At 43.0% G+C, this 23,333-nt stretch overlaps 1 protein-coding gene across 2 annotated transcripts in view; it reads right to left on the bottom strand.

The window, feature by feature from the left end:
• Positions 1-23,130, bottom strand: part of LOC116291672 (non-lysosomal glucosylceramidase) — a 28,456-nt gene extending 5,326 nt beyond the window's left edge. The window contains exons 1-9 of one of the 2 annotated variants that reach the window (XM_089037747.1): positions 22,908-23,130; positions 22,723-22,811; positions 20,232-20,347; positions 19,633-19,674; positions 2,132-2,326; positions 1,427-1,630; positions 1,048-1,224; positions 609-720; positions 361-514 (exon numbers count right to left, since the gene is read on the bottom strand). In XM_089037747.1, coding sequence (XP_088893873.1) covers positions 361-514; positions 609-720; positions 1,048-1,224; positions 1,427-1,630; positions 2,132-2,326; positions 19,633-19,674; positions 20,232-20,347; positions 22,723-22,811; positions 22,908-23,074 — 1,256 coding nt within the window. In that variant the 5' untranslated portion in view covers positions 23,075-23,130. Of the gene's footprint in view, positions 1-360; positions 515-608; positions 721-1,047; positions 1,225-1,426; positions 1,631-2,131; positions 2,327-3,182; positions 3,246-19,632; positions 19,675-20,231; positions 20,348-22,722; positions 22,812-22,907 lie in introns of those variants that run through there. The other variant, XM_089037748.1, reaches the window with a different exon arrangement.
• Between the last annotated feature and the right edge of the window lie 203 nt (positions 23,131-23,333).

Below are 23,333 nucleotides of genomic sequence, written 5' to 3'. Positions count from 1 at the left end.
CTAAAAAAAAGGGTAAAGATGGGATAGACGTCAATTAAAAAAAACTTAGCTTCTTTCCTTTTCTTATGATGAAACTCAGTTCTCTTGTGTTACAGGAAAGAAAGGAATGGCACTAAAGGAAAGCTTTTCGCCAATAAAAAATGAAATATATTCTTTTAAAAGTGAGGGTTTATAGGTCGTTGTTTTGTTTACAGGAGAGCAGAATGCTGTCCGGGCACGGCACAGCACAGAACTGTACCTTTGTCCACTAGTAACTTAATAATCATTGCAATTTAGTTTGTTCGCGTTACTCCGGCACGGAATCACTCCTCTGTATATCATTCTATGCTAGTGGCAAAGAAGCTTGGCATGTGATATTACCTATAGTGTTTCTTCCCGGTGGTCCCAAAGGTAATTGTCGGCATGTCCCACGCCAAACAGAATTCCAGTTCTGATTTGGACTTGGCTGGGACTGTATTGGTGGCCGTAACAGCAGCGCATAACGATTGGTCTGCACGTGACCGCACGCTCGGTTCTGAAATAAATGACACCATACACTGAAATGAATCGATAAACAGGGTCGTGTTTATAGCTAATAATATTGATGGATGCATGCAAGGATGGCATACCTGTAGATGAGCTCAGTTTACCATCATCCATCAAGTCTTCCCATACTCTTCTACACGGAGTACGGGAATCAAACGATGATTTCGTGGTAACAGTGACGATAGATTTACCAGCCTAAAAATGATATTAGATATTATTGAGTGAAAAATATTGTCACTATTAATTATTTGTTCCCTAAGTTTTAGCTTTTGCTTTACAAGATAAATTTTTGTCCAAAATGTCCCCATAATGCAGCAAATATTATAATTGATTTTTGGAAATCCTCTTGCCAACCTAAAATTGTCTACTGAACTAAAACAAGCAAAGTGGTCACCCTGTGCCATACCAAGACAATGAACTAAGAGAAGGAATATCTGGTATTCTTGCTTGTAACCATCATAGGCACCGTTTGATGCTATTTTTAGAATTATATCATTTGCCGTCGCTTTCTCTTGACCATACCTTATGTTTGGCCTTGGCTGCTATAGCTAGTGTGTATGGCTGACTTCTGTGTTTATGATGAAGGAGAACGCCTGTGACATCGCACGTCGTTGACAGCTCACTTGGTTTGGCATCTTCGTGTTTTCTAGGATTCAGTGGACTCTTTCCCGAGGAATTTGGTGTTGTCACGTGATTGGTCTTACAAAAACAAAGGAATAAATAGCGTCATCAATAACGTTTACGAAAAAGTTTCGTGCAAGTAACCGAAGACTATATTGGAATCCCTGTGGTTTTGGCGGGAATTTGCGAGAGTTCTTAGATTTGATGGGGCATCTGAAAATGCATAAAAAAGGCAGCAAGTTCTCCATTTTGTCTGATAAAATGCAGCATATATACGTACCTGTGGATTCTTATCATTCTTGGTTTCCAGATGAACTTTACAGTGAACTCCTTTAGAGCTGAAAGGTTCGTTATAGTGTCCAGAGGATGTGTCGTTCGGATTACCGTCGCCATTCTGGAATGAAAACATAATGGCGACCTCTACTTCTTCATCGTTGTTGTTCTCTATTGTCCAAATGAATACTCCTACTGGTAGACTTGTATCCTATGTGGCAATAAATAGGTGTGCAGGTTAGAGTACAAATGGGGAAAATCCTTAACAAATGGGGAAATCGCACAGTGAATGACGAGATGAATTGCACTATATCAATGTAAGTAATACTGCAGTTTTGAGTTCTCTGTTGCTCAGGGTTAGCCTCGATTTTGCGTAGAATATTCATGTGTTCTAGTCAAGGCCCGTGGAATTTCAAAGTGCATGTATATTGTTGAAGATGTGTATTCTTACACTGATACGAGGCTAAGCCCAAGTAAATGAGTCTGTAATCAAGGAAGACAGCGGTAAATCTGGAACTCTAAGTCTATTATACTGTGTTGTTACTATTTTCATTATTATTCGCTATCATCATCATCATCATCATCATTACCATCGTCATCATCATCATCACCATCATCATTTTCATTGTCATCATCATCATTATCATCATCATTGTCATTGCCATTGCCATCGCCATCGCCATCATCATCATCATTATAGTTCCCTACATACCTTATAATCATGTGGAAATACAGGAGAAACCTGCCGGCAGATCAACCTGATGTTCTGACCAGGTAGATTATAGACTGTCCAGGCACGGGGGTATAGCGCATGATATACAGCATTGGAACCATTAAACCCCCAATTCCATCCCTGTAGGCTGCGCCCGCACATCACACCATTTGGACGATTGGGTGACAGCACTGCCTGTAATGTACGTGGAAGCAAAAACAGAAAGCATGAAACAGCAAAAGGTATATGTTAACTAAGATACGATAGACCTCTTTACCTTGGGAGTACACAGACAACATGTCATTCTCTTGAGAATAAGATTATTCGTTTGAGTTGTATCCATATTCCTGTGACTTTTCATGCATAACTTTCACATAAGAAATGATACTCTAGGGAATGACATGTGGTCTGAAATGGGAAAACATTACACCCAAGCTAAAGACTATTAAGCAGCCCAGATTATTATTGAAAGTACATCAAAGTTCAGACCATGAGTAGTATAGGGAATGGGGGTTCCAGCGCAATCTCAACACGGGGCAAGACCCGTGTCAAAAATCCACCTACGGACGACCCCCACTCCAAGTGTGGTTGAGGGCAACAGCGCACTTAAATATGTTAGTCTATATATGGAGTGCGAAGATTGTAAAGAGTTTGCTTATGATTTCTGTGTAAAGTGCTTGAAACCCAAGTTTGTACCTACTAAGCCAAATAAGTATATTTGTTGTGGTAAAAAAATGCAAATAGAAGACGACACGTCAGCACAGTGTTACGAGTGTGGTAAGAATATTCGTAATGCCGTACCAAATGCTACCAGAGAGCAGTATTACGCCAATGGAGGTCGTAAGAAGACCCCATACAAAAGAATAAAATACTTCAGGGACTGGATGAGTCATATCCAAGGTTTACATCCGATATATTTAAGCGACGAAGTAAAGAAGAAAATCATAGACCACTTAGAAGAGCCAACCCCGCAAAGTCTACGGAAGACATTGAAAAAATTAAAACTAGGGAAATATTACAAAGCTATTCCCTATCTTTTGTCTGAAATTACCGGCAAGTCTATTCCTGAGGTTTCTGATATGACAAAAGCCGAGTGGATGTTTTGTCGGCTGGATAAGGATATTCCTTATTACCCTGACGTAATCTATGAAATATTTTACAAAATTGACCCCAACCACCCCCTGTTAGGATGGATTCCAAGAAGATAGTGGACGATTACGTCATATGTTTTCAGCCAATCAAAACCTTCACAATTTTCCTTCACATTTGTGAAAACGTTTCACATTTGTGAAATAGATTTGTGAAACTAATTTGCATATGAACCAGACAGCCGGCGTTCAATATGCAAATAAAATCCTGTTTTGCTTTTTTCAAAGCAGATGTTTACTGAGCAAGCTTTCTTTGAAGCTCTTCTTTCGCTTCTTGGTAGATCTTTTTGCGAGATTCCTCGGAAAGATCTTTTACGACTGTTTTTTTATTCCTTATGTCCGACTTTAATTTCTCATATTTGTCTTCTTCGGCCAGAATAAGCGAGAATTCTACGTCGTCTATCTTTCTGTCACGCAGAGCCTTTGAGACAAGATCGGTAATTGTATTTACTTTAGCCCTTGACAGAGCTATTGTCGTGTCATGCTTGGATATTTTGCTTGACAACTGTTTCATAATGCCCGTAGCAACAGCAGAAATAATACCACAGGCTGCCCCAACGCCGGCCAAAGGAACTCCAACGATTATTCCCGGCCCAGTAAGCGAAGTAGCAACGCCGGAGCCCGTTAACACAACAGATATAGACCCCAAAGTTATCGAAATCTTATGTAGCGTACTCCGGGCTCTGACGTACTTTTTTCGGACTTTTTCGTAGTGTTTTGCCTGCCCTTCCAAGTAAGCCAAGATTAAGTTCGCTTTATTCAGACGAAAGTTTTCGGCGTTTAGTTCGTTAGGTGTAGTATAGGGAACATCTGGGTACAACTTAGGTGCTGATGGTATAACATCCATTATATATACTAATGTACGACGCTTTTGGGAATGATATACAGGAGCAGCCACATCACGACAACCGGGATTACTGGAATTGGAGAGCATTTAGGAAGATGTTTCCGCATGCAGACCCTAGTAAGTTCGAAAGAAGGCCCGATGGTATTTACTATAACGGCTCTAGGATGTACAGCAATGCGGACTTGGAGCCAAAGCATCCTAAGATTTTACAACCAAAACCCGAGCATAAAGAAAGGCAACCTAATTTTCCAGAGAATCTATTGCCGGCAACCCAGAATTACCCATTTTACAACAACAAAGGTGGAGCGAATGACTTTGCTAAGATGGTTACCTCCTTAGAAATCCCCGTGGGTCCTACGACTTTCAAGACAAAGGTCAGAGACATCTTTAGAGAAACTGCCATGAAACATACCTCAGGGAAAGAATCCAGAGAATGGTTATCAGGTCCCAACATGCGGTATTGGCCACAGCAGTTAAACTTTGCTGTCTGGGCTGCTACTAAAGGATGTGGTATAGCCTCGGATATGTTCCATATTCCTTTCCTGCGATTTCATGTTGCTTTTACTATTCGTAGGATATTGTTTGAGTTAGGAGCGCCGCTTCCTAGTGACACTATCTTTAACCCGAAGGATAACAAATATGACAAAGTCGCATGGGAGCGATTAAGGAATGAGTTTAAGCTTACCAACCCCGATTTTCGTAACAAAGAGGGTACCGCCCATGGTTTAGGAGAGACTTACACCTATGCTTCGTATGTTGGTGCCAGCATAGAAACGCCGGGCATGGGGTATCCTAGCTCTTACGAATTCTTGGACTTAGGAGGCAGCGGAACGAAGGGTAATTTAATTTACTACATAGAAAGCAAAGAAAAGTATCCTTGGGCGCCTTTCTTTGCCGCAAAGGGCATTGGACTGAAAAACCTAGCAAGGATTAATCGAAGCATCGAAGCCTTTGTTTACTGCATTCTAGGGGCCCAGGTTAGCACTCGCAGCCCCATCGTAGATGCCTCCGGTGCGTCACAGGAAACGCAACAAGTATTCCTTGTCCTCTTCGAAAGCGCTGTTATCGAGAATGAGATCTCTAAGTCGGTGCAGAGATATCAACTTGCAGTGCAGCAGTCTAAAGTGCGACTGGATTACGCTTTGTCACCTGGTTGTTGGTTAATGCCAAGTAATTTGGTTATTAACGCCAATTCCGTCGTGGGTTATAACAACAAACTTCAGCGAGCAACCAAGGATATGAAGTTTGGGGTGAATGACGTGAACTCTGACACTCTTAGAAGCATCCCCCATTTCGTGGAGAAGCCTAAGAAGGAGCACGTAGAAAAGCCCGCACCAAAGAACGTAAAGTTTAGTTAGAATTAGAAGAAGCCCAAAAAGAAGGTCCTGCCTGCGATACCTGAGGAATATGACCATAACTTACTAAAAGCCGGCTTAGCCGCCGCGGGTGTTGGTCTGAGCTATTATATATGGCGATGAACAACCCCTACGTAGCTGGAGTAGATTGTGTCTATACGACTTACGCAGGCGAGAAAAAATACACCCAGGCATCTTGGGTTGATGTTACGGGCATGTCCGTGAATTTGAACTACTCGGGAAAGAAGTTAATCCTTTGTAGTATTTGCATTGGCACGAGTAGTCACGCCAACGTCGGCTTTAGGTTCCTGGATGAGAATGGCATACTGCAGCCTATGCGCGCGAAGACGAACAACAGGGAGCCTGCGCATTTCTCCGTAGAGCCCAACCCCGGCAGCGCCGAAAATCTATCGGTTTGGACTTTCCACATGGTCGCCGATTGCCATGGGAAGGTAAAGCTGCAAATGCGCGTAGATGACACCGGGAGCGTTTGCATAAATAGCATAGAAAATCAGAGAGATACGGTTTATAATCACAAGACCATTAGCACTCTTACGGTGGTGAGCCTTTAGATATATGAACCCACACGCGAAGGAAGATTGGTTTCTACATTTTTTGGAGGAGAAGGACTACTTAGAACAGCATTGGCATGACACCGGGCTGTGGGTGAAGGTTGGGGGCCTGGGATTGATCATGTGTACCATTAGCATTTCGACGGGGTATTCGTGTAATGTCGGGTTTAGGATCGTTGATGAGAATGACCGCCCATTACTACCCTACAGAAAAAAAGATAATAATAGGAACCCAGCTCATTTCTCGTCGGAACCCCCACCGCCGACTGTAGAAGACTTAACGCCGGTAACTTTTCACATGATAGCCAATTGTCAATATGCGAAGCTTCAGGTTCTTCCCAACGACGTTGCCTACCTTCGGATAAATGCCGCCCCGGCAAAAAATCCTCCAACGGATGCTACTTGGAATCATAAGCCCATTAGCACCATGAGCGTGCTGCCGCTAGTTCCGCATTATCAAGGCGGCGCGAATACCATCTTTACTTATCCCCAGTCGAGGACGCCTCGGATGCCTGACGACGATAAGCCACCAGTAATACACAAGGATAAGATCAACCCCTCATCTTCTTCAGGAGTACCACTCCAATAGCTACTACGAGGATCCAAATGTTATTCCCCACGAACTTCAACAGTTCTCCGCCGGTCCTAAGTACCAGGCTAAGGACGCTACCCAGCAGCCCAGGAAGACCGGCTGCCATTTTTTTTCCTAAGTCCGTTAGTCCACTGCCTAATTTCTTTACGCCTGCACCCGTAGCCTTAAGCGTGCTAAGGATAACTCCTACTACGCTCGAAATAGCGACCGCGAATGCCAGCGGAATACCATACTTCAAAAGGGCTCTTTTTATCTTTTCCTTGGTGGTAAGCCCCAGCTCTTTTTCCAGGTTTTCCTTTTGAGCCCGCAATTCCGCAAGGCGTATTTCGAGCGTATCTACTTCCTTTTGGGCTGCCTCCCTTTCCTCTTCGGGGCGAGCTTGGTCCGCAATTACTTCTTGCTGCCGCTCTATTTGCCCCTCCAGGTCCTCAATGGCCTGATCTCTTTGCCGGATTTGTTCCTCCTTGGTGTTAATTTCAGCCATTAACCGTCGCCGTTCCACTAAAGAGCCGGCTATGGTGGTTTGTAGGTTATCGGTATCGTCTTTAATTAGATCCAACTCCTGCAGGGCGAGGTTAAGAGCCCTTTGAGTTTGATTTCTTTCACGTCGAATTCGGGTTCTTTGGTCTACCAGCTCCCTTATTTCTTGATTTTTAAATTCGACCTCCCTCCTATGCGCGTCGGCAAGCCGCTGGTTTTGCTTCATGTATTCCTCCTCCCTTTCTTCCAACGTTTCCCGCAGTGCTTCCACTGAGGCGCCAGAGCTTTGGGCTTCTCCTAAGTCCTCCCGTGCTTTGTCTAATTCGCGCAGGGCCTGATCCACCTGATTTCCTATTTCTTTTATTCTTTCATCTTGATGGGCGGACTTCTTTTCAGCATCGGCAAGTAGCTGACCTTGCTTTGCATATTCTACATCTTTTTCTCTTAACTCCCTTTGCAGATCCGCGGCACGTTTTTCCGCGTTGGTCCTTTCGGTTAAGTTGTGCAGCCTTTCTAACAGGCTTCTAGTAGCACGCTGAAAGCCTCTTAATCTCAAGACGTCACCCCTAACGTTGCCCTCCTCATCAAAGAGGTTTTGCGGTTTTGTCCAGCGGTCTTTGTCGGGAAATCTTAAGTCTTGGACGCTTATGAGAACTTTGTTTCCCTTTTCCGTGAGCTTTACGTCGTCAGCATCAAAGTTGTCGTAGCGCAGCTCTAGCTCCCGCGCTGCCCACACTACGGTTTCCCGCGCGGCTGCTTCCGGCTCGCCCATGTTTTGAAGCTCTATGTGCTCACGCGGAAACGTGTACTCGCGTGCTTTGGGATGTCTTAGGGCCTTTGCAATCCTATCCCTTAGGGAATCGTCGACTTGTTGGGTGGGAAGCAGCGGTTCTTCATCACCGTCGTTAATGTCAGCCTGACCTTCCTCAGTGGTGGGATCGAAGTCGGGGTCTGTTCCTTCTACTTCCATTATATATGATAAGCTCAAAGTTAAATCCCAACGTATTACCTAAGCAGGTTGGCGGACTGAAAGCAGAACGCACCTTTCACCGGGTCACCTTTACCCCCAGCAGCGCTAAGCCAGGGGAAACCCTGTACGTAGGCGTGCCCCGCCTAACGGATAACCTAGTCTTAGTTCCTGGCACCTTGGCTTTGAGGTTTGACCTAGCGGTGCAGTCAAGCCCCACAAATGAAAGGATTATCGTTAACAACGTGGGTCGCAACATCGTTTCTAAGATGCGCGTAAAGTTCGCCGGGGAATCCTTGCTGGACTTAAATAGGTACGATCTGTATACCACGTACAAAGACTTATGGTTGACAGCCTTTGACCGCGCGCAAAGGATAGAACAAGGAATTGGTAGTGTCATTCTACGTAAGGTTCGCACACCTACGAAAACGCAACCTACTGACGGCAGCGGAGAAACCGCAGTGGCAGACGCAAAGCGAATAAAGACCGCCTATGGTAGCAAGTATGTCATACCATTAGACTTTGAAGTGATTACGAATCACGGTGTGTATTACCCAAGACAGTTATCCGAGCTACAGTTTGAAGTAACTTTAGCAGATGCTAATAACATCATTGGTGGGCTGACCACTGCACTTACCACAACAACCCCATACTCTATTACCAACTTAGAGCTACAGTATGAGACCGTGTACAGCGAAGAGCTGGCCCGTAGCGCTGGCATGGAATACAGCTCCGGAAAGGCATTCCTTTACGACCACGTAGTGATGTATAAGACGTTCAGCTTCCTGGATAAGACGGATGAGGTTATTAACCAAAGCATTAACCTCCCCCGAAGAAGTCTTACGGGGCTAATGCTGGTGTTTGCCAAACCCTACGAAGCCGGCAAGCGCAACTCCGAAGCCTTTCACAACCCCAACATTACTAACGACGGCGTGAATATCAACGGCGTTCCAAACAAGGTTTACTCCCAGGGAATAAAGCCCGCAGACGTGTACAGGGAGGCAATGCGCAAGTTTGGCGACCAAATTAGCCCTGAGGAATTCTTTAATGATAAGTATGCGCTGTGGATTGACATGCGCACCATCAACGACGAAGACCTACATGGTCAGGGTTTACGTCTAGTAAATACGCAGGATGGCATAACATTGGAGATCAAGCGCACCAAGAACGCCGGTGCGAGTGACGGCGACAAAATAAACTGCTACGTCTTCGTCGTGTCTGACGCGCAACTGAGCGTGGAAATGAATCAGCTAAAGAGCGTTGCATATTAATGTTAAAATATTTCTTAAATATACAATGCTTCGCGTATTTGAAAACAACGACACCAAACTGCAATGCATAGTGCAAGGCGAAACTTTGTACTTCAAAGCAAAGGAGGTGGCTTTGGCGTTGGGCTATGAGCGCCCTAGAGATGCAATTAGAGCACACGTATCTGAGAAATACCAGAAAAAATGGGTTGATCTACAAGGGGCTGCGAATCACCGCTCCTTTACTACGCAACCAAATGCCGTGTTTATATCCGAACCTGGTTTGTACGAACTGATATTTAGCTCCAAACTACCCAAAGCTGTGGAGTTTCGTGATTGGGTCTTTGAGGAAGTCCTACCCGCGCTAAGGAAAACGGGTAAATATGCAATAGAAAGGCGGTTTGGCGGCCCAAACAAGTTAGTATTCAAGATTGAAAATGAAGCCGACCTACACGCGAAGGTCGTCGACTACACACGTAGGTTTTACCCCGATTTCATCATAGCGCCGGGTCTTGGCGAACTTCAAGATTCAGACAGCAAGCGAATAACCTGCTGGCGAAAAGGCTACCAAGCCGGTCAACCCGACCTTTTAATCCTAAATGCGCATAAGAAATACCGCGGGTTGTGTATTGAGTTGAAAACCCCAAAAGGAAACGGCGTCTTATCCGCGAAGCAATCTAAGAAAATCTCACAGCTTGACGTAAATGGTTACCTAACGATGGTTAGCAACGATTACGACATCATCTGCCGTGCCCTGATGGATTACGCGGATGGCATTCGTATTCCCTGTAAGGGCTGTGTAAAGCGGTTTAAGTCCTACGCCACTTTGAAAACGCACCTAAAGATATTCCATAGGTATAATGAAGCTCAGCTTGACTCACTGGCGTGATCTTGTCCACGGTAAAGCATACGAAATAAAAAATTACGTCGTCTTCGAAGACATCGACCGTTTACGGTTAGTCCTCAAAGACTTAGAAGGTAAGGAATATTCCCTTTGGGCGCCGGATTGCGTGCGGTACGTAATTCAGGGCGAGGAATTCACCCACTTACGCAGCTATGGTAAGGTAAATGGCCGATGGAAGTTTGACATTGAAAGAAGAGTCACTCCATCTCCTCTTTGTAGTTAAGCGCGTCTGCTAAAGTCCGCTGCGCTTTAGGATCCGCGGAGCACCAATGCCCCACAAAGGATCCTTCGGAGAATACCCTGTCGCAATGAAGGCAGGTGTATTTTTTACGCGGCTTACGAGGGGTAATGCAGTCGGCAGGTAGTTCGCAAGTAATACAGTCCATATATTGAAAGGGCGATTAGAATGCCTCCCAGAAAGGCAGCTGCGTAGGCTAGCATATACCTTTAAAAGGGGTCCTTATATTTATTAATGTATCTTCTTTTCTTCTTAATAAAGAATCAAGGGATATTAATAAATATAAGAGTGTGTTTTGAGACTCTTTGCGCAAACTAAGGACGCCTTTTCCTTACCTCCATGTTTTGAGCATGCCAATCATCAAAACGATCCAAGTACTCCTTAAAACCGCGGGGACGATGCTGCGGGCACAAGCACTGCCAGATATGATCATCTCCTTTCCTTAAGCCGCCACACGCGTCACAGGGCGCACTCCAATACTCTGCGTTCTCCCAGCGCGTACCTTCGGCGCGGTCGAACTCCGTAAAGCGTTGGTCTATTTCTTTCTTACGAAGAGTTAACTTCCTTATGGTTTCCGCTGGGCAACATCTCGCAGCGATATCACCATGCTCCTCGCATACGACATCCAAATCATAATTACCACGACATCTATGTTGATGCCATGCGTCCGTGAGACCTTCATCGCAGCGCGCACACACATCCTTTAAACACACCCTATTTTCTTGGTGGTATTGCAACATTTGGGGCGTGCTAAAGAGCCGATTGCAATCAGCACAGCGTCTTTCCTTAGACTTCAAACACACCCTTCCTTCCACGTGATATCGCAGCGCCTGTTTGCTGCTAAACTGCCGGCTGCAAGTGCCACAGGTGGTGACGTTATCCACCTCTTTAAAACATACCTTCTTTTTTTGGTGATATTGCAAAGCCTGTTTGCTACTGAACTCCCTGTCGCAATCCTTACACTTCATTATATAATAAGAATTTATTAACCCTTATAAGGGATACTTAATAAAGTCCTGCACGCTTTCTTTTGCCCAACCGGCCATCGTCAAAAGCGCACCAAACCTCTCCGCGCGCTTCAGACCGCACATTTCATCATACAATTCCTGCACGCGCTCCCGCAGCCGATCGATCTCCTCCCTTTGCATTTCTATGGTGTCTCTTTTATCTTTTGCGTCGCCGGCAATCCTTCTTACTGCGTCCACTGGGTCCATCGTATATATAATGGATCCGAACCATATTCCCTGCAATGCTCTGATAGTAGGACCCACCGGCTGCGGAAAGACCCAATTCGTCGTGGAGCAGCTATTAGGACCCTTTAGATACCGCTTCGACTACATCGTGCTGCTTTGCCCCACCTACGTGAACAACCGCACCTGGACGGGTATAGGAGTGAACGATGACGACTTCTTCGTAGATATCTTAGACCCTAACGAGTTATCCAGCCATTTGAAGTTCTGGCACAAACAATTCCCTAAAGATACGCAGACGCTCCTCATATTGGATGACATTGCCTGTGGGGACGACGTAAAAAGACGCACTTCCGAGCTCGTTAAACTCGCCTTCAGCGGTAGGCATGACAATATCAGCGTTTGGTTGCTTTCCCAGCAGCTTACCAGCGTCTCTAAGCCTTTTAGGGAAAACATAGGCTCTCTCGTAGTATTTTATACTCCGAGCCGTAGTGATCTGGAAACCATTCTCTCTGACTACGGCGGTGAGATATCCAAGGAACAGTTACACGAATACATGCGGCATTTAAAGACGCACCAACATTCCAAGATGATCTTCTCTTTGAGGTTTCCGTATTCCATTAACATATATGGACATTGAGCAGCTCTTAGATGAAGTCCCCACACAGTTAGACGAAAGTAACCTTAAGGAACAACTCAACATCCTTGTGTCTTCTGGGAAGTGCAAAGAAATGATAGGCAAGGAACTTACCCATGAGCAAGTTAATAAGCTGTCGGAAGAGGAGGTTAAGAAGTTCCATAAGAGGTATGAGGCTGCCCTTGCAAGTAAGACCACGGACGCCGTAGCAGACTCAGCCATTAAGCTGGCCACCAAGCTTCTCGGACTTGCACTGCCCATAGACGACGTGGAGCAACTGCGGAAGGACATAAGTGAGGACTATGTCATCGCCCAAGAACTTAAGATAACCTGCGGGTGGTTGTCTTTGAAGTGCGGTAAGTTAATGGCAGTCGCCTCTGCGGCTTTGCACGTAGCTCAGCACGTCGACTTGAAGGAGGTACTAGGTTCCTTTGGAACATCTTGGAAGGACTTCAAGAAGGACAGAGACGTTGAAAAGGTCTTCCAGGCAGCACTTGCTGAGGTACCTGATCAAGTCGCCTCAAGTACTTAGTCAAGTCGTTGTCAAGTCACCTCAAGTACTTAGTCAAGTCGTTGTCAAGTCACCTCAAGTACTTAGTCAAGTCGTTGTCAAGTCATTGCCAAGTCATTGTCAAGTCGTCATCAAGTAACTTGTCAAGTCCTTCAAGTCCCTTAATATAAGATGAGTGGCACCGAAGAACAACCAGAAAAGGCTCCCGTAGAAGATACCAAGATTACCAAGGCTAAATCTCCGGGCAGAGTCGCTGCCGGAAAGAAGCTCGCGGAGATGAACAGGAAGAACAAAGCCAAAAAAGAAGAAAAGGTGGAGGAAAAAGAAGAGGAATCCTTTATTAATCCGGGATACGTCATTGGCGCGTTAGGAGTCGCTATAGCAGCAGGCAGCCTCTACTTACAATGGCGGGCAACGAAAAAGGTAGAACCACCAACGTATCGCGCACCTCTGGAACCGGCTGTTAGAAAAAGTAAGATCCCTGAAATGGAGTAATAACCTTCTCGCTCTGTAATATAATGTCAACCGCGTTATTGAAAACTGTTGAAGAAGCAGCTATCATTACTTCCATCGTTGCGGGTATTGGTTGGGTAGGTAAGAAAGTGCTCAAAGAAGACTTTACTGAAGACCCAAGCAAGAGCTTCGCTAATTTTGCTAAGATGACCGCTGCCGTTGGCGGGGCTATCATGGTAAAGGATTACCTACGGAAGGAAAAGTACCTACCTACGACGTAACTCGTGAAAATCCCTGTGATTTTCTAATATATAATGGCTAGCGTGGTCGCAGGTGGAGTTATTGCAGCCTTAGCATTCACTGGAGCTAATTATGGTGGTCAATATTTGGATAGATTAGTTAGAGGTGATCGCAGCGGAGATTTGGCCGCCGAAAGGAAGAGACACGACTTAGCGCTGGAGAAATATCAGCGAGACGTTGCAGCTTGGAATGAAAAAAGACAAGCTTACAGGGATTGGTTGGATAAGAATTACCAAGACAAGATGCAGGCAGACAAGAACTTCGAAAATACAGACTACGCCTTTAAGCTCTATGCGCAAGCACACCCCGACTTTAGAATGAAAAAGCCTCAGTTCAAGAATTACTACCAGCCTTCTAAGAAACAAAAAGACAATGAGCTGGTCTTCGTAGGAGTCGCAGGGCTGGCAGGAGGCGTAGCTTTGGCGTATCTGCTCTAACGAAGGAAACTGTGTTTCCTGAAATATATGATCGTCTTTTTGGAAAGCGACAAGAATAACTTTACCACTTATTTGAATCCCCCCATCAAAGCCCATAAGGTTAGGCTGGTTAGTTGCTCTTTGTACAATTCTTGGTATAATTTAGTCAATGCCTTGGTCACTGAGCATAAAGGCGGCGGCAATTATCAAGGCGTATTGCTGCCCGATGGACATTACACACCAATCACCCTTGCTAAGGAATTAGCAAAACACGGTTATACGCTCACCACAGGATTGCCGCACGAAATGACCCTCAAACATAATATGCCAAACTATTCAGTAACTTTTGGAAAGTCTGACCCATTGGGATCTTTATTATGTGCCTCGGGCAAGACAATTACCGACACAGCCATACCTGTGAAATGGAAAGTCGCATCCTCTTACGAAGTCTATTGCGACTTGGTCCATAGTTACAACAATGGAGAAAAGTCTTCTCTTATGTCCAAGTTTCTGCCCAAAGGTAATCCATTTGACCCAGTAGAATACACTCCCATTTCTTTGAGCTATGACTTGTCTAATTTGGTAGAAAGCATAAACATCACCATTAAGGTGGACGGAGAGACGGTGGATTTCAACGGACGCAAGATCAATCTTGTTTTGGAATTCATATAATGGGCCGCGTAGAGGACAAACTCAAGAGGATTTACTATGGGCCCGAAGGTTATTGGAAAGGGGCGTCAGCTATCAAGAAACTCGCGACCGCGGCCAGGGTATCAGAAGAAACGGCTAAGAACTGGCTAAGAAAACAAACCCTCTGGCAGGTTTATCTTCCCGTGCCGAAGTACATTCCCAGGCCCAGCTTTACCGTAAATACCCCTAATGAAGTTCATCAGGCAGATTTGCTTTTCTTACCGCACGACAAGGTGAGAAAGAAGACCTATAGGTACGCTTTGACCGTAGTCGATATCGCAAGCAGATATAAGGACGCCGAACCCATAACCAGCAAGGATTCTGGGGAAGTCGCAGAAGCCCTAGGTAGGATTTATAAGCGCGTCTTGAAATGGCCTAAGCTGCTGCAAGTGGATGCGGGGACAGAGTTCATGGGCGTGGTTACTAAGACCCTGAAAGACCACGACACTAAGATTAGGAGAGCTGAAGCTGAGTACCACAGGGGTCAGAGCATCGTCGAAAGATTCAATAAGACCTTGGCCGAGCGTCTCTTTGGGTACCAGTATTGGAAAGAGCTGGAAGATCCCTCCAAACGCAACAGGGAATGGACACAGCGGCTCCCCCAGGTCGTCGCGGCTTTGAACAACGAGGCGGCCAGGGCTACGGGAATAAAACCCAAGGATGCCATAAAAAAGAAACACGTGGAACACAAATCCTACGTCAGAAGTTCGAGGGCGGTCTTCCCCCATGAAAAAAAATTAGGTAATGTCACAGTCCGATATCTCTACGGACCGGGTGAATTAGAAGGAGGATCCAAAAGAGCTACGGATCCTAATTGGTCTTTGGAAACTTACCAGATCCGAAGCGTAATAGCTAAGAAGGGTCAGCCCATCTTGTATTATCTTCACGATGGCCCCACACGTGGGTTCGTCATGGAAGAACTGCTTATCGTGTGATGTCCGAATGCTATCGTATGCACTCCGTCATCACACATCCATCGCTTACCGTCAAATGCAGACAGTGACACCTTCTCCTGCGTGACGTTATGTATCTGATGACCATAGCTGCGCAGGCTGTTCATCTTATGCCGCTGTTCCTTGCGTGTTCGTAATACGTTGAGGTAGGACTCGTGCGTAATGTCCTTCTTAACCACGTACTTTTTTACGCCTTTAGCTTTCTTTTCTACGCCGTCTAACTTTAGCACGCTGTACATCTTTGGTTTCAGACCCACGTACTCTACTATGGGTTTTCCTAACATTTCGTCTTTCATCTTCCCAATTACCTTCTTATTCTTCGCAGAGTAAAGGAAGTGCTCCTTCGGGTAACCGCTGGTGTCGTACTCGTCTATGTCGGGGAGGCAGTCTTTGTAAACGTCTTCCGTTTGCACTTCTAGAATTAGGGAGTCGGTGTCTGTGTACAGGAGGCGACAGCGGTCTCCGTACTTTGGCTTAAGCTTATCGTAGTAGAACTCGTACATAAGCAGCTTCGATAGATCCAGCACCGTAAAGCCTGTGTAAACGGGCTTGTTTAGTAAGAGGTTTGCCCTTTTCATGTGAATCACGTAGAAGTTCAGCATTTCTACGTATCTAACGAAGCCTGGCTGTGACACGTATGCTTCTGCTTCCTCTTTGGTGCTGACTATTTTTACGCTTACGCGCTTGCGGATGTTCTCCATTGTCTTTCCGAACACGCTGTTGTTCATCAGTTTGAAGAGGTTTTTCTCGAAGTCATTTTTCGCTGCGGTACGCTTTTGCGTGTTAAAGTCAATGTAGGGGCGCATCCAGGGTTCCTGCGTGAATTTTAGGACTCTGTGGATCTTCTCTACGCGCATTCCGTGTCGCACGTAGAACTGCAGGTTGCGGTAATGTACCACATACTTCTTCTTATCCATCAGGTTCATAGTTAGTTTCCTGTACGGTTTGTAACCAGGGCACATTTGCTTTTGCAGCGGACTTAGCTGCTTAAATGGTATCTCTATCGCTTCTGGTGCTAAGGGGAACTCATTGTGTTCGTCGTGCAGGCGCTCTGGGTACTCCAGATCCACTTCTAAGACGTAACCCTTGTCTTCCTCCTTTCCTACCTGCATGTAGAAGTCTATCGGCTTCACTGGATCCCATTCGAAGTCTCTCACAGGTAGGTACTGTGACATTGCCCAACCATAAAGGTTATTCGCATCCAGGTAGTAAATGTATGTGGTTGGTTTCTCTGGGTCGTGCTCTACTAAGGGGTTGTTTGCGCGGGCGTAACGTCGGCTGGGTCCGCATGCGCCGCCACGAATACCGTCTTCCATAAACCGATACATGTCGTACTCCGTTAGGAGATCCAACTGCGCATTTGTCTTCTTTAACAAAGCACTCCAGCTGAGCCCAGGAGCCGTGTAGAAGTTCGCTGGATCCAACCCGTAGTATTCCATTGCCATCTTTCGAAAGCTTTGGAAAACATCTGCGAGCAGCACTACGTCTGAACGTAGGTAGATGTCGTGGTATTCTCCCATATTCTCACAGGAGTACTTTTCCCACACATCTAACGCATGCTGGTACTCTTCGTCCTTTATACCAGACTCGTTTAGGGTGCTGTAGAAGCGATCTTTGGGTGGTAGGGGCTCTTCGAATCGCTCCCAGGAATCCATGTATTCGTATGGGTAGACTCCTTTCCTTTCCGCGCCATATTGACTGGAAATGGGAAAGTTGGTGTTATACTTTACGAGGTTTGCTAAGGAGTCCGCCATAAACTGCTGCGAATCTAAGAACTTTAGCTTACCCACAGTTACGGACATGTAGCGCTCTTTGTTGTTGGGTATGCATTTGACGTCGGAGCCGTCTGTTCCTTGTAGTAGCAAATGGGAGTCGTAACCGCGGAGGTTGTGAAAGAACACCGGAATCTCCATGTCTGGATTTACTTTGAAGTTTATATTGCATTTCCAATGAGCCGCTCCTCTGTATTTACCCGTGATGTGGCAGTGATCCCTAACCTTATCCACATAGAAATCCTCAACAAATGCTTTGTGGCAGTGAATGCAGTGCGTGGAGGGCTTTCCCGGCTCCTCACCTTTCTTAGCATACTTCCCGCATTTAAAATGAGCTTCTCCTAGATACTTTCCATCTTCATCCCACGCTTTCTTGGCTCGTCTTCCAAACTGAAGAAGCGTATGTTGACAAATGTGGCATTTTTTTGCCTTGTTAAAAGCCTCCTGGTTCTCTTTGGTAAATTCCATCTTCTTTGGACGTCTTAATTGTTCTCTAATCTCCCCCTCCTCTTCTCGCAATGCTTCTAGAAACTCATTAGCTGCGTTCTTACCTCGGTAAATCACAGGAGGGTTTGCTTTACCGTCTGATCTGACTACTATGTAACCAAAGGAGCAGATCTCGTGTAATCCTACCTTATTCGTGGCACCACTTTTCTGCTCTTCCTTAGTTATCAACGCTTCAAAGTCTGCATATATCACGTAAGGCACTTGCATCTGCTTTTGATGGTTTGCGTATGAAAGCTCTTTGTTGGTGGGCATCTGGATCCGTTGCGCCACTTCTTCGACTCCGCGGCAGATCTCATCGTGTTTCTTTAGGGCATTTAAGGATGTAAATGACAGCAAGCAGCAGTCACAGAAGTACTTTTTGCCTTTGTGCTTAGTATGTCTGTAGAATAGTCTGCTAATGTGTTTAACCCATGAGTAGTGTCCGCCGTGGTAGAATAAATGTACGCGCTCTCCTTTACTTTTTGACAGAACTAACGGTACTATCGTCTGCTCTCTGACTCCGTAAACGTTAATTGCTAGATCGTTTATTTCCTCAAATATGGGGATGTCTATCAACTGCATGGGAAATTCCACACCATCCCACTCTAAATCATCTGTGGGATACTTACTTATCCTACAGGGATCCTTCTCTGCTGGATACAGTGCAGACCTGATTGCCCACATAAAGCATCGATTGTCTTCATTCTTCACGTTTACAATAGCCTTCTTCCTTTCTACCCACGTTGGTAGCGGTACGTAACTCCCCCCTCGTATGGGTACGTACCTGGCTATACTTATCTCTATTCCTTCAACCTCCTCTACTGTCCAACCCGATCCTTCTTTCGTGTAGTTAGACAGCGACTCCATTATTGCTTCTAAGGCTTCACTGAGTGACCTATCCAGATTCGTGGATTCTAATATCACTAACGACTTTGATCGCAACATTGCTGTCGTCATTACCTCGTCTTTTGACAAACTTACTTCTACCATTATGCTCGCTTTCAGGGCTCCTAATTCTTCTATACCTTTTCGGAGAGTCCTTTTAACCTTCCTTTCTGACTGACGCCAAAACTGTCTAACGTCAATCTCACCGTTACCGGGTATTGACACCGTGCTGAAGTTGCTTTGGGATTCCATCTATATAATAGGAAATATTTTATACCTAATACCAAGCACTTTTTAGGTCGTCGTAGTCGTACTCACAGTCCTGACAATGCCAAAACAATTTAACCTTAGTCTCAAACTTCTTACCACATCCACAATCATAACTGCTCATACACTTCGTCTTCATTTTCAAATGCTTTTTCAAATCCGCTTCTTTCTTAAAAGTTCTCTTACATTCTTCGCACTCCATATATAGACTAACATATTTAAGTGCGCTGTTGCCCTCAACCACACTTGGAGTGGGGGTCGTCCGTAGGTGGATTTTTGACACGGGTCTTGCCCCGTGTTGAGATTGCGCTGGAACCCCCATTCCCTATACTACTCCATGTGTCATTCCCTGAGTTTGATTTCCTTGTTTAACAGTTGTGCATCATCATGAATATTGATACAACTCAAACAAAAGGAATGACATCTGGTCTGTAATGTGCAAGCATTACACTCTGTCTAAAAGGATTTTTTAGAAAGAGGATCGAGGGGTAATTCATTTGGGAAAGCAGAGAAGCAGTATTTTTTACGCTAGCTTTCAATCACTGAAATGACTATAAGTTCCAAATTCCATTATTTTCAAATTTTACTGACCTGATATGTGGTTCTTCCCTTCTTTCGTACACAAACTGTAAACTGTAAATGATAGGAGTTAGGAAATTAGTACTTGCTACTTTTTTTATTTATTTATTTTTTGTGCTGTGAAAAAAATATTTTTATTCAGCAAAATCAAAATTTCTCATTATTTTAAATTCTATAGTACTGAATCTTTTACTTTCTGCTCATATGAAAAGATAGTGTACTTTTAAGTACACTAAAATAAAATAAATAAATAATGAATAAATAATAAAATAAATGAATAATAAAATAAAATAAAATAAAATAAATTGGGTTAATGGAACATAGGTTTCTTCAGTTTGTTTGTAAACGTAGGTTAGATAACTGCTTGATTTAAGGGGTGGATTATAGTGTCAGTCATAAACACTGTTAGTGCAAATGGCCTATATATTGCGGCATATATCATGACTTGCAATGTATACATAGCAGCAAATGCCTTGATGAGAAAGCAAAACAATCGTAATGCGCAATTTAAGTTCAAATGTTTGCATAACATCTTCTATTACAGCAGCCTTTTCAAGCAGTTTCTTTTGGTTCATGATTGCATAAATCAATATTGTGATGTCATTTTCTACCTGGTTAGCTTCTACGTAATCGTACGAGTACATTCCTGGCTTCAGTTGCCATCTATTAAACTCTCCTTTCCATCCACGCCCTATTGTGCCACACCCTATACCTCCGAGGGGTACTCCTGTATAACAATTAAGTAATCCAAATCAGTAATCATAATAATTCTTGAACAAAGAATTAAAAACTAAGATATTATTTCATTTCAAGACAGTCCCTATCCTAACCCCCATGTACGCGCGCCTCTAGCATGTTTGACTTTAATTCATCCTACCATTCTGCAGTTATTCAGTAAGCCATTCACTTTTTTCGTTGATAAAGTTTTATTTAAAAACCAAGCTTTCAGCCACTATAACAATGAAAGTGGTTATTGTATGGTCATGTTCATATCATACATTAATCTTATTTCTGTCAAAATAATCCTAAGTCGAATAAATTACATCATAGGATATAATAGATTACAAGAGGATTATAAGCATTTGTTTTGTCCATCAACTTCTTCCTTCTTGCTTTCAGCCTCACTTGACAATGAATTTTGGCATAGTTGTATCTTTTTAAAGAAATAATGTGATGAAAAACTCTGAAATGTTTTTCAATTTTGGGCATCGGAATAAGTAATATATTTAAAACTAGGCTCTAAGAGCTCTATCAATCAAAATTAAAAACTGCTAGGTGTTGACATTTAAAAATTGTTGACCAATCAAAAAGAGAATAGGGAATTATGTTTTGTTCATCGTTAAGTAAGTGGTAAATTATTTTTAATCTACCCTCATACAAGTGGTATAGATGTTTTGTACAATGCTATCTATCAATCTATTTAGCTTCTTTCTACCAGACATATGTATTAGATTTCTATCACCCCTTGGACTGGCTCACTGACTCACCTGGCCTATATAGAATTGATATATATACATGTTACAATCTGTGTGGATCAATATCAAAGCCTTTATTCATTTTAGCCTTTATTATCTTCAAGTTGATGCCACATTTTTTTAGACTTACGTCAATACAATTTTACCCTGGCTTTGGTCTGATAATATCGCAAACCTGGTCTAGTCACCGGGAAACTCAAAGCTATGGGACTATTAACCTTTTTCAAACTTTATCACGCTGCCCTACAGAGTAACATCATTGATGCAATGATTGTGTTTTTATTTGATCTTCTATTATTTCAAAACTTTATGAAAACCCTGGAGTGCTCTCCGGATGGGTAGTTAATGATCTCCTATATTATTTCTAATCAAAACTTGTAATGAAAACTCAGATGAGCTAAAAATGTAAAGGCCAACCTACCACACTTTCTACTCAATCAATATGATAAATTTTATTGGACTGCACATGAGAGAAAAAATTATTCAGAACAAAGTAAATGGAATTTTTTTTCACACCAACCCCTCTCCTCAAATACTCACCCATATCCTCCCACTTAAAATAAATAATAAAAGATACCAATATAACCTATCATTCTAACCTCACTTTCATCTACTTACACAGTAATTATTATTATATTCTGTTTGCATGCCAATAAAAAATGTTAAATCATTCAATTTTAATTTTTCAAAATACTACATAACACAGAAAAGTATAATATTCAATATGTGTTTTTCAAATTATCATTATACTTATATGTAATGACACAAAACTCATATAATCTAATAAAATTATAAACTGGATGATAAAATATAAGCTAGTCAAAATAGTTTTTGCCATTTACAAATCTGGTAATGGTACTAAATCTAATTTTGACTCTGTTATCTGGTATCTTTTATATTTATTTACAATCCCGTTATTAATTATTAGTAATAGTGAATACTAATTTTAAAACTGGAAAAGCAATTTTTAAAAAAACTAATTTTGATGGTATGTGGCATGTCTAAAAATAAACTGAAATCATGTGGATTATTTCTTTCCTTCCATTCTTTTCTAATTGATACCTAAGATTTCAGCAGTTTTTATATAACGTTGCATAGCCCAATAGGTTTCAAAAACCGTTGTTTTACTGTTGTAGGAAGGAAAGGGAAAAAAGCGAGCAATGAGAGAAAGCGAGAAAGAAAAAATATAATTTAGTTAAATATTAAGAACAAACCAAAACGGGGCGAGAATAAATTTGAAAAACCAAACTCTAAAAACTCAATTTACAGTTATAATTGAATCGAGTTCCTTTGTCAGGAATGATAAAAATATCCTTTGTAGAACATAAGAAGAAAAGATATATAAGCCTAAGCATAGATTAAAAAAAAAATTCTTAGAATGTTATTCCGAATGTTGCGTTGACATGTAGCTAATGAATGAATAAAAATAGGCTTCCGTTTTGAACAAAATTTTAACGAATCAAACTGTAAAGGTTACTCACAGTATGGGTTTTAAATAATAGGAAAGTTAAAGTCAATCTGAGTAGATTTGAACATACGTTCATAAGTCGAAGGAATAATATTATGCGTTACTTCACACTGTCAATAAATTAAGCGGCTTTTTTCCCACATATTTTTTATCCCTTACCGTAAACCTGTCGACAGGGATTTGTTGAGTAAGGATCGATGTAAGGCACTTCACCGTTTCTTTTCTTCTTAGTAGCATACTTCATAAACCTAAAAAACACGTATGTAGTCCATTAGAGACTTAAAATCATCTACAGTCAGTCGAATAAATATTTATTTCCGTTCAAGAAGATACTCTTGTTATACCTCCATCCGAGTCCAACTAGTTTTGGTATTTGAGTCCATCGAGGAAGATAACAGGCCTGGGGAGTGTGAGAATAGGTATTACTTAGATGAACTCGCCAGCCGTATTTGGGGAGAACGCTTTGGTAGTCATCATCGCGATCTTTTTCTTCTTTTTCTTCGGACGCCATATTTTTTACGTGACTTGTTCTCCCCTGTAGTTGCTCCTCTAGATCTGTTGTTTTGTTGTGAGTGTTAAAAATTACCATAGTGAGCCTGCCGTGTTGACGGTCAGTGGTAGATTAAAGCACTACTAATAGTTTCTTTCTTTCTTTCTTTCTTTCTTTCTTTCTTTCTTTCTTTCTTTCTTTCTTTCTTTCTTTCTTTCTTTCTTGAAGCCAAGTTCAATGGAACCGATCAATCAAAAACTTTAACATAACAAATAACTTG

This window comes from Actinia tenebrosa, unplaced genomic scaffold (genome assembly GCF_029948245.1).
Source record: "Actinia tenebrosa isolate PJP-AT-01 unplaced genomic scaffold, QUT_ActTen_1.0 PGA_scaffold5__44_contigs__length_20552954, whole genome shotgun sequence".
Lineage (NCBI taxonomy): Eukaryota > Metazoa > Cnidaria > Anthozoa > Actiniaria > Actiniidae > Actinia > Actinia tenebrosa.
The sequence above is the reverse complement of the archived record's forward strand: the minus strand, read 5'-3'. Positions and strand labels throughout refer to the sequence as shown.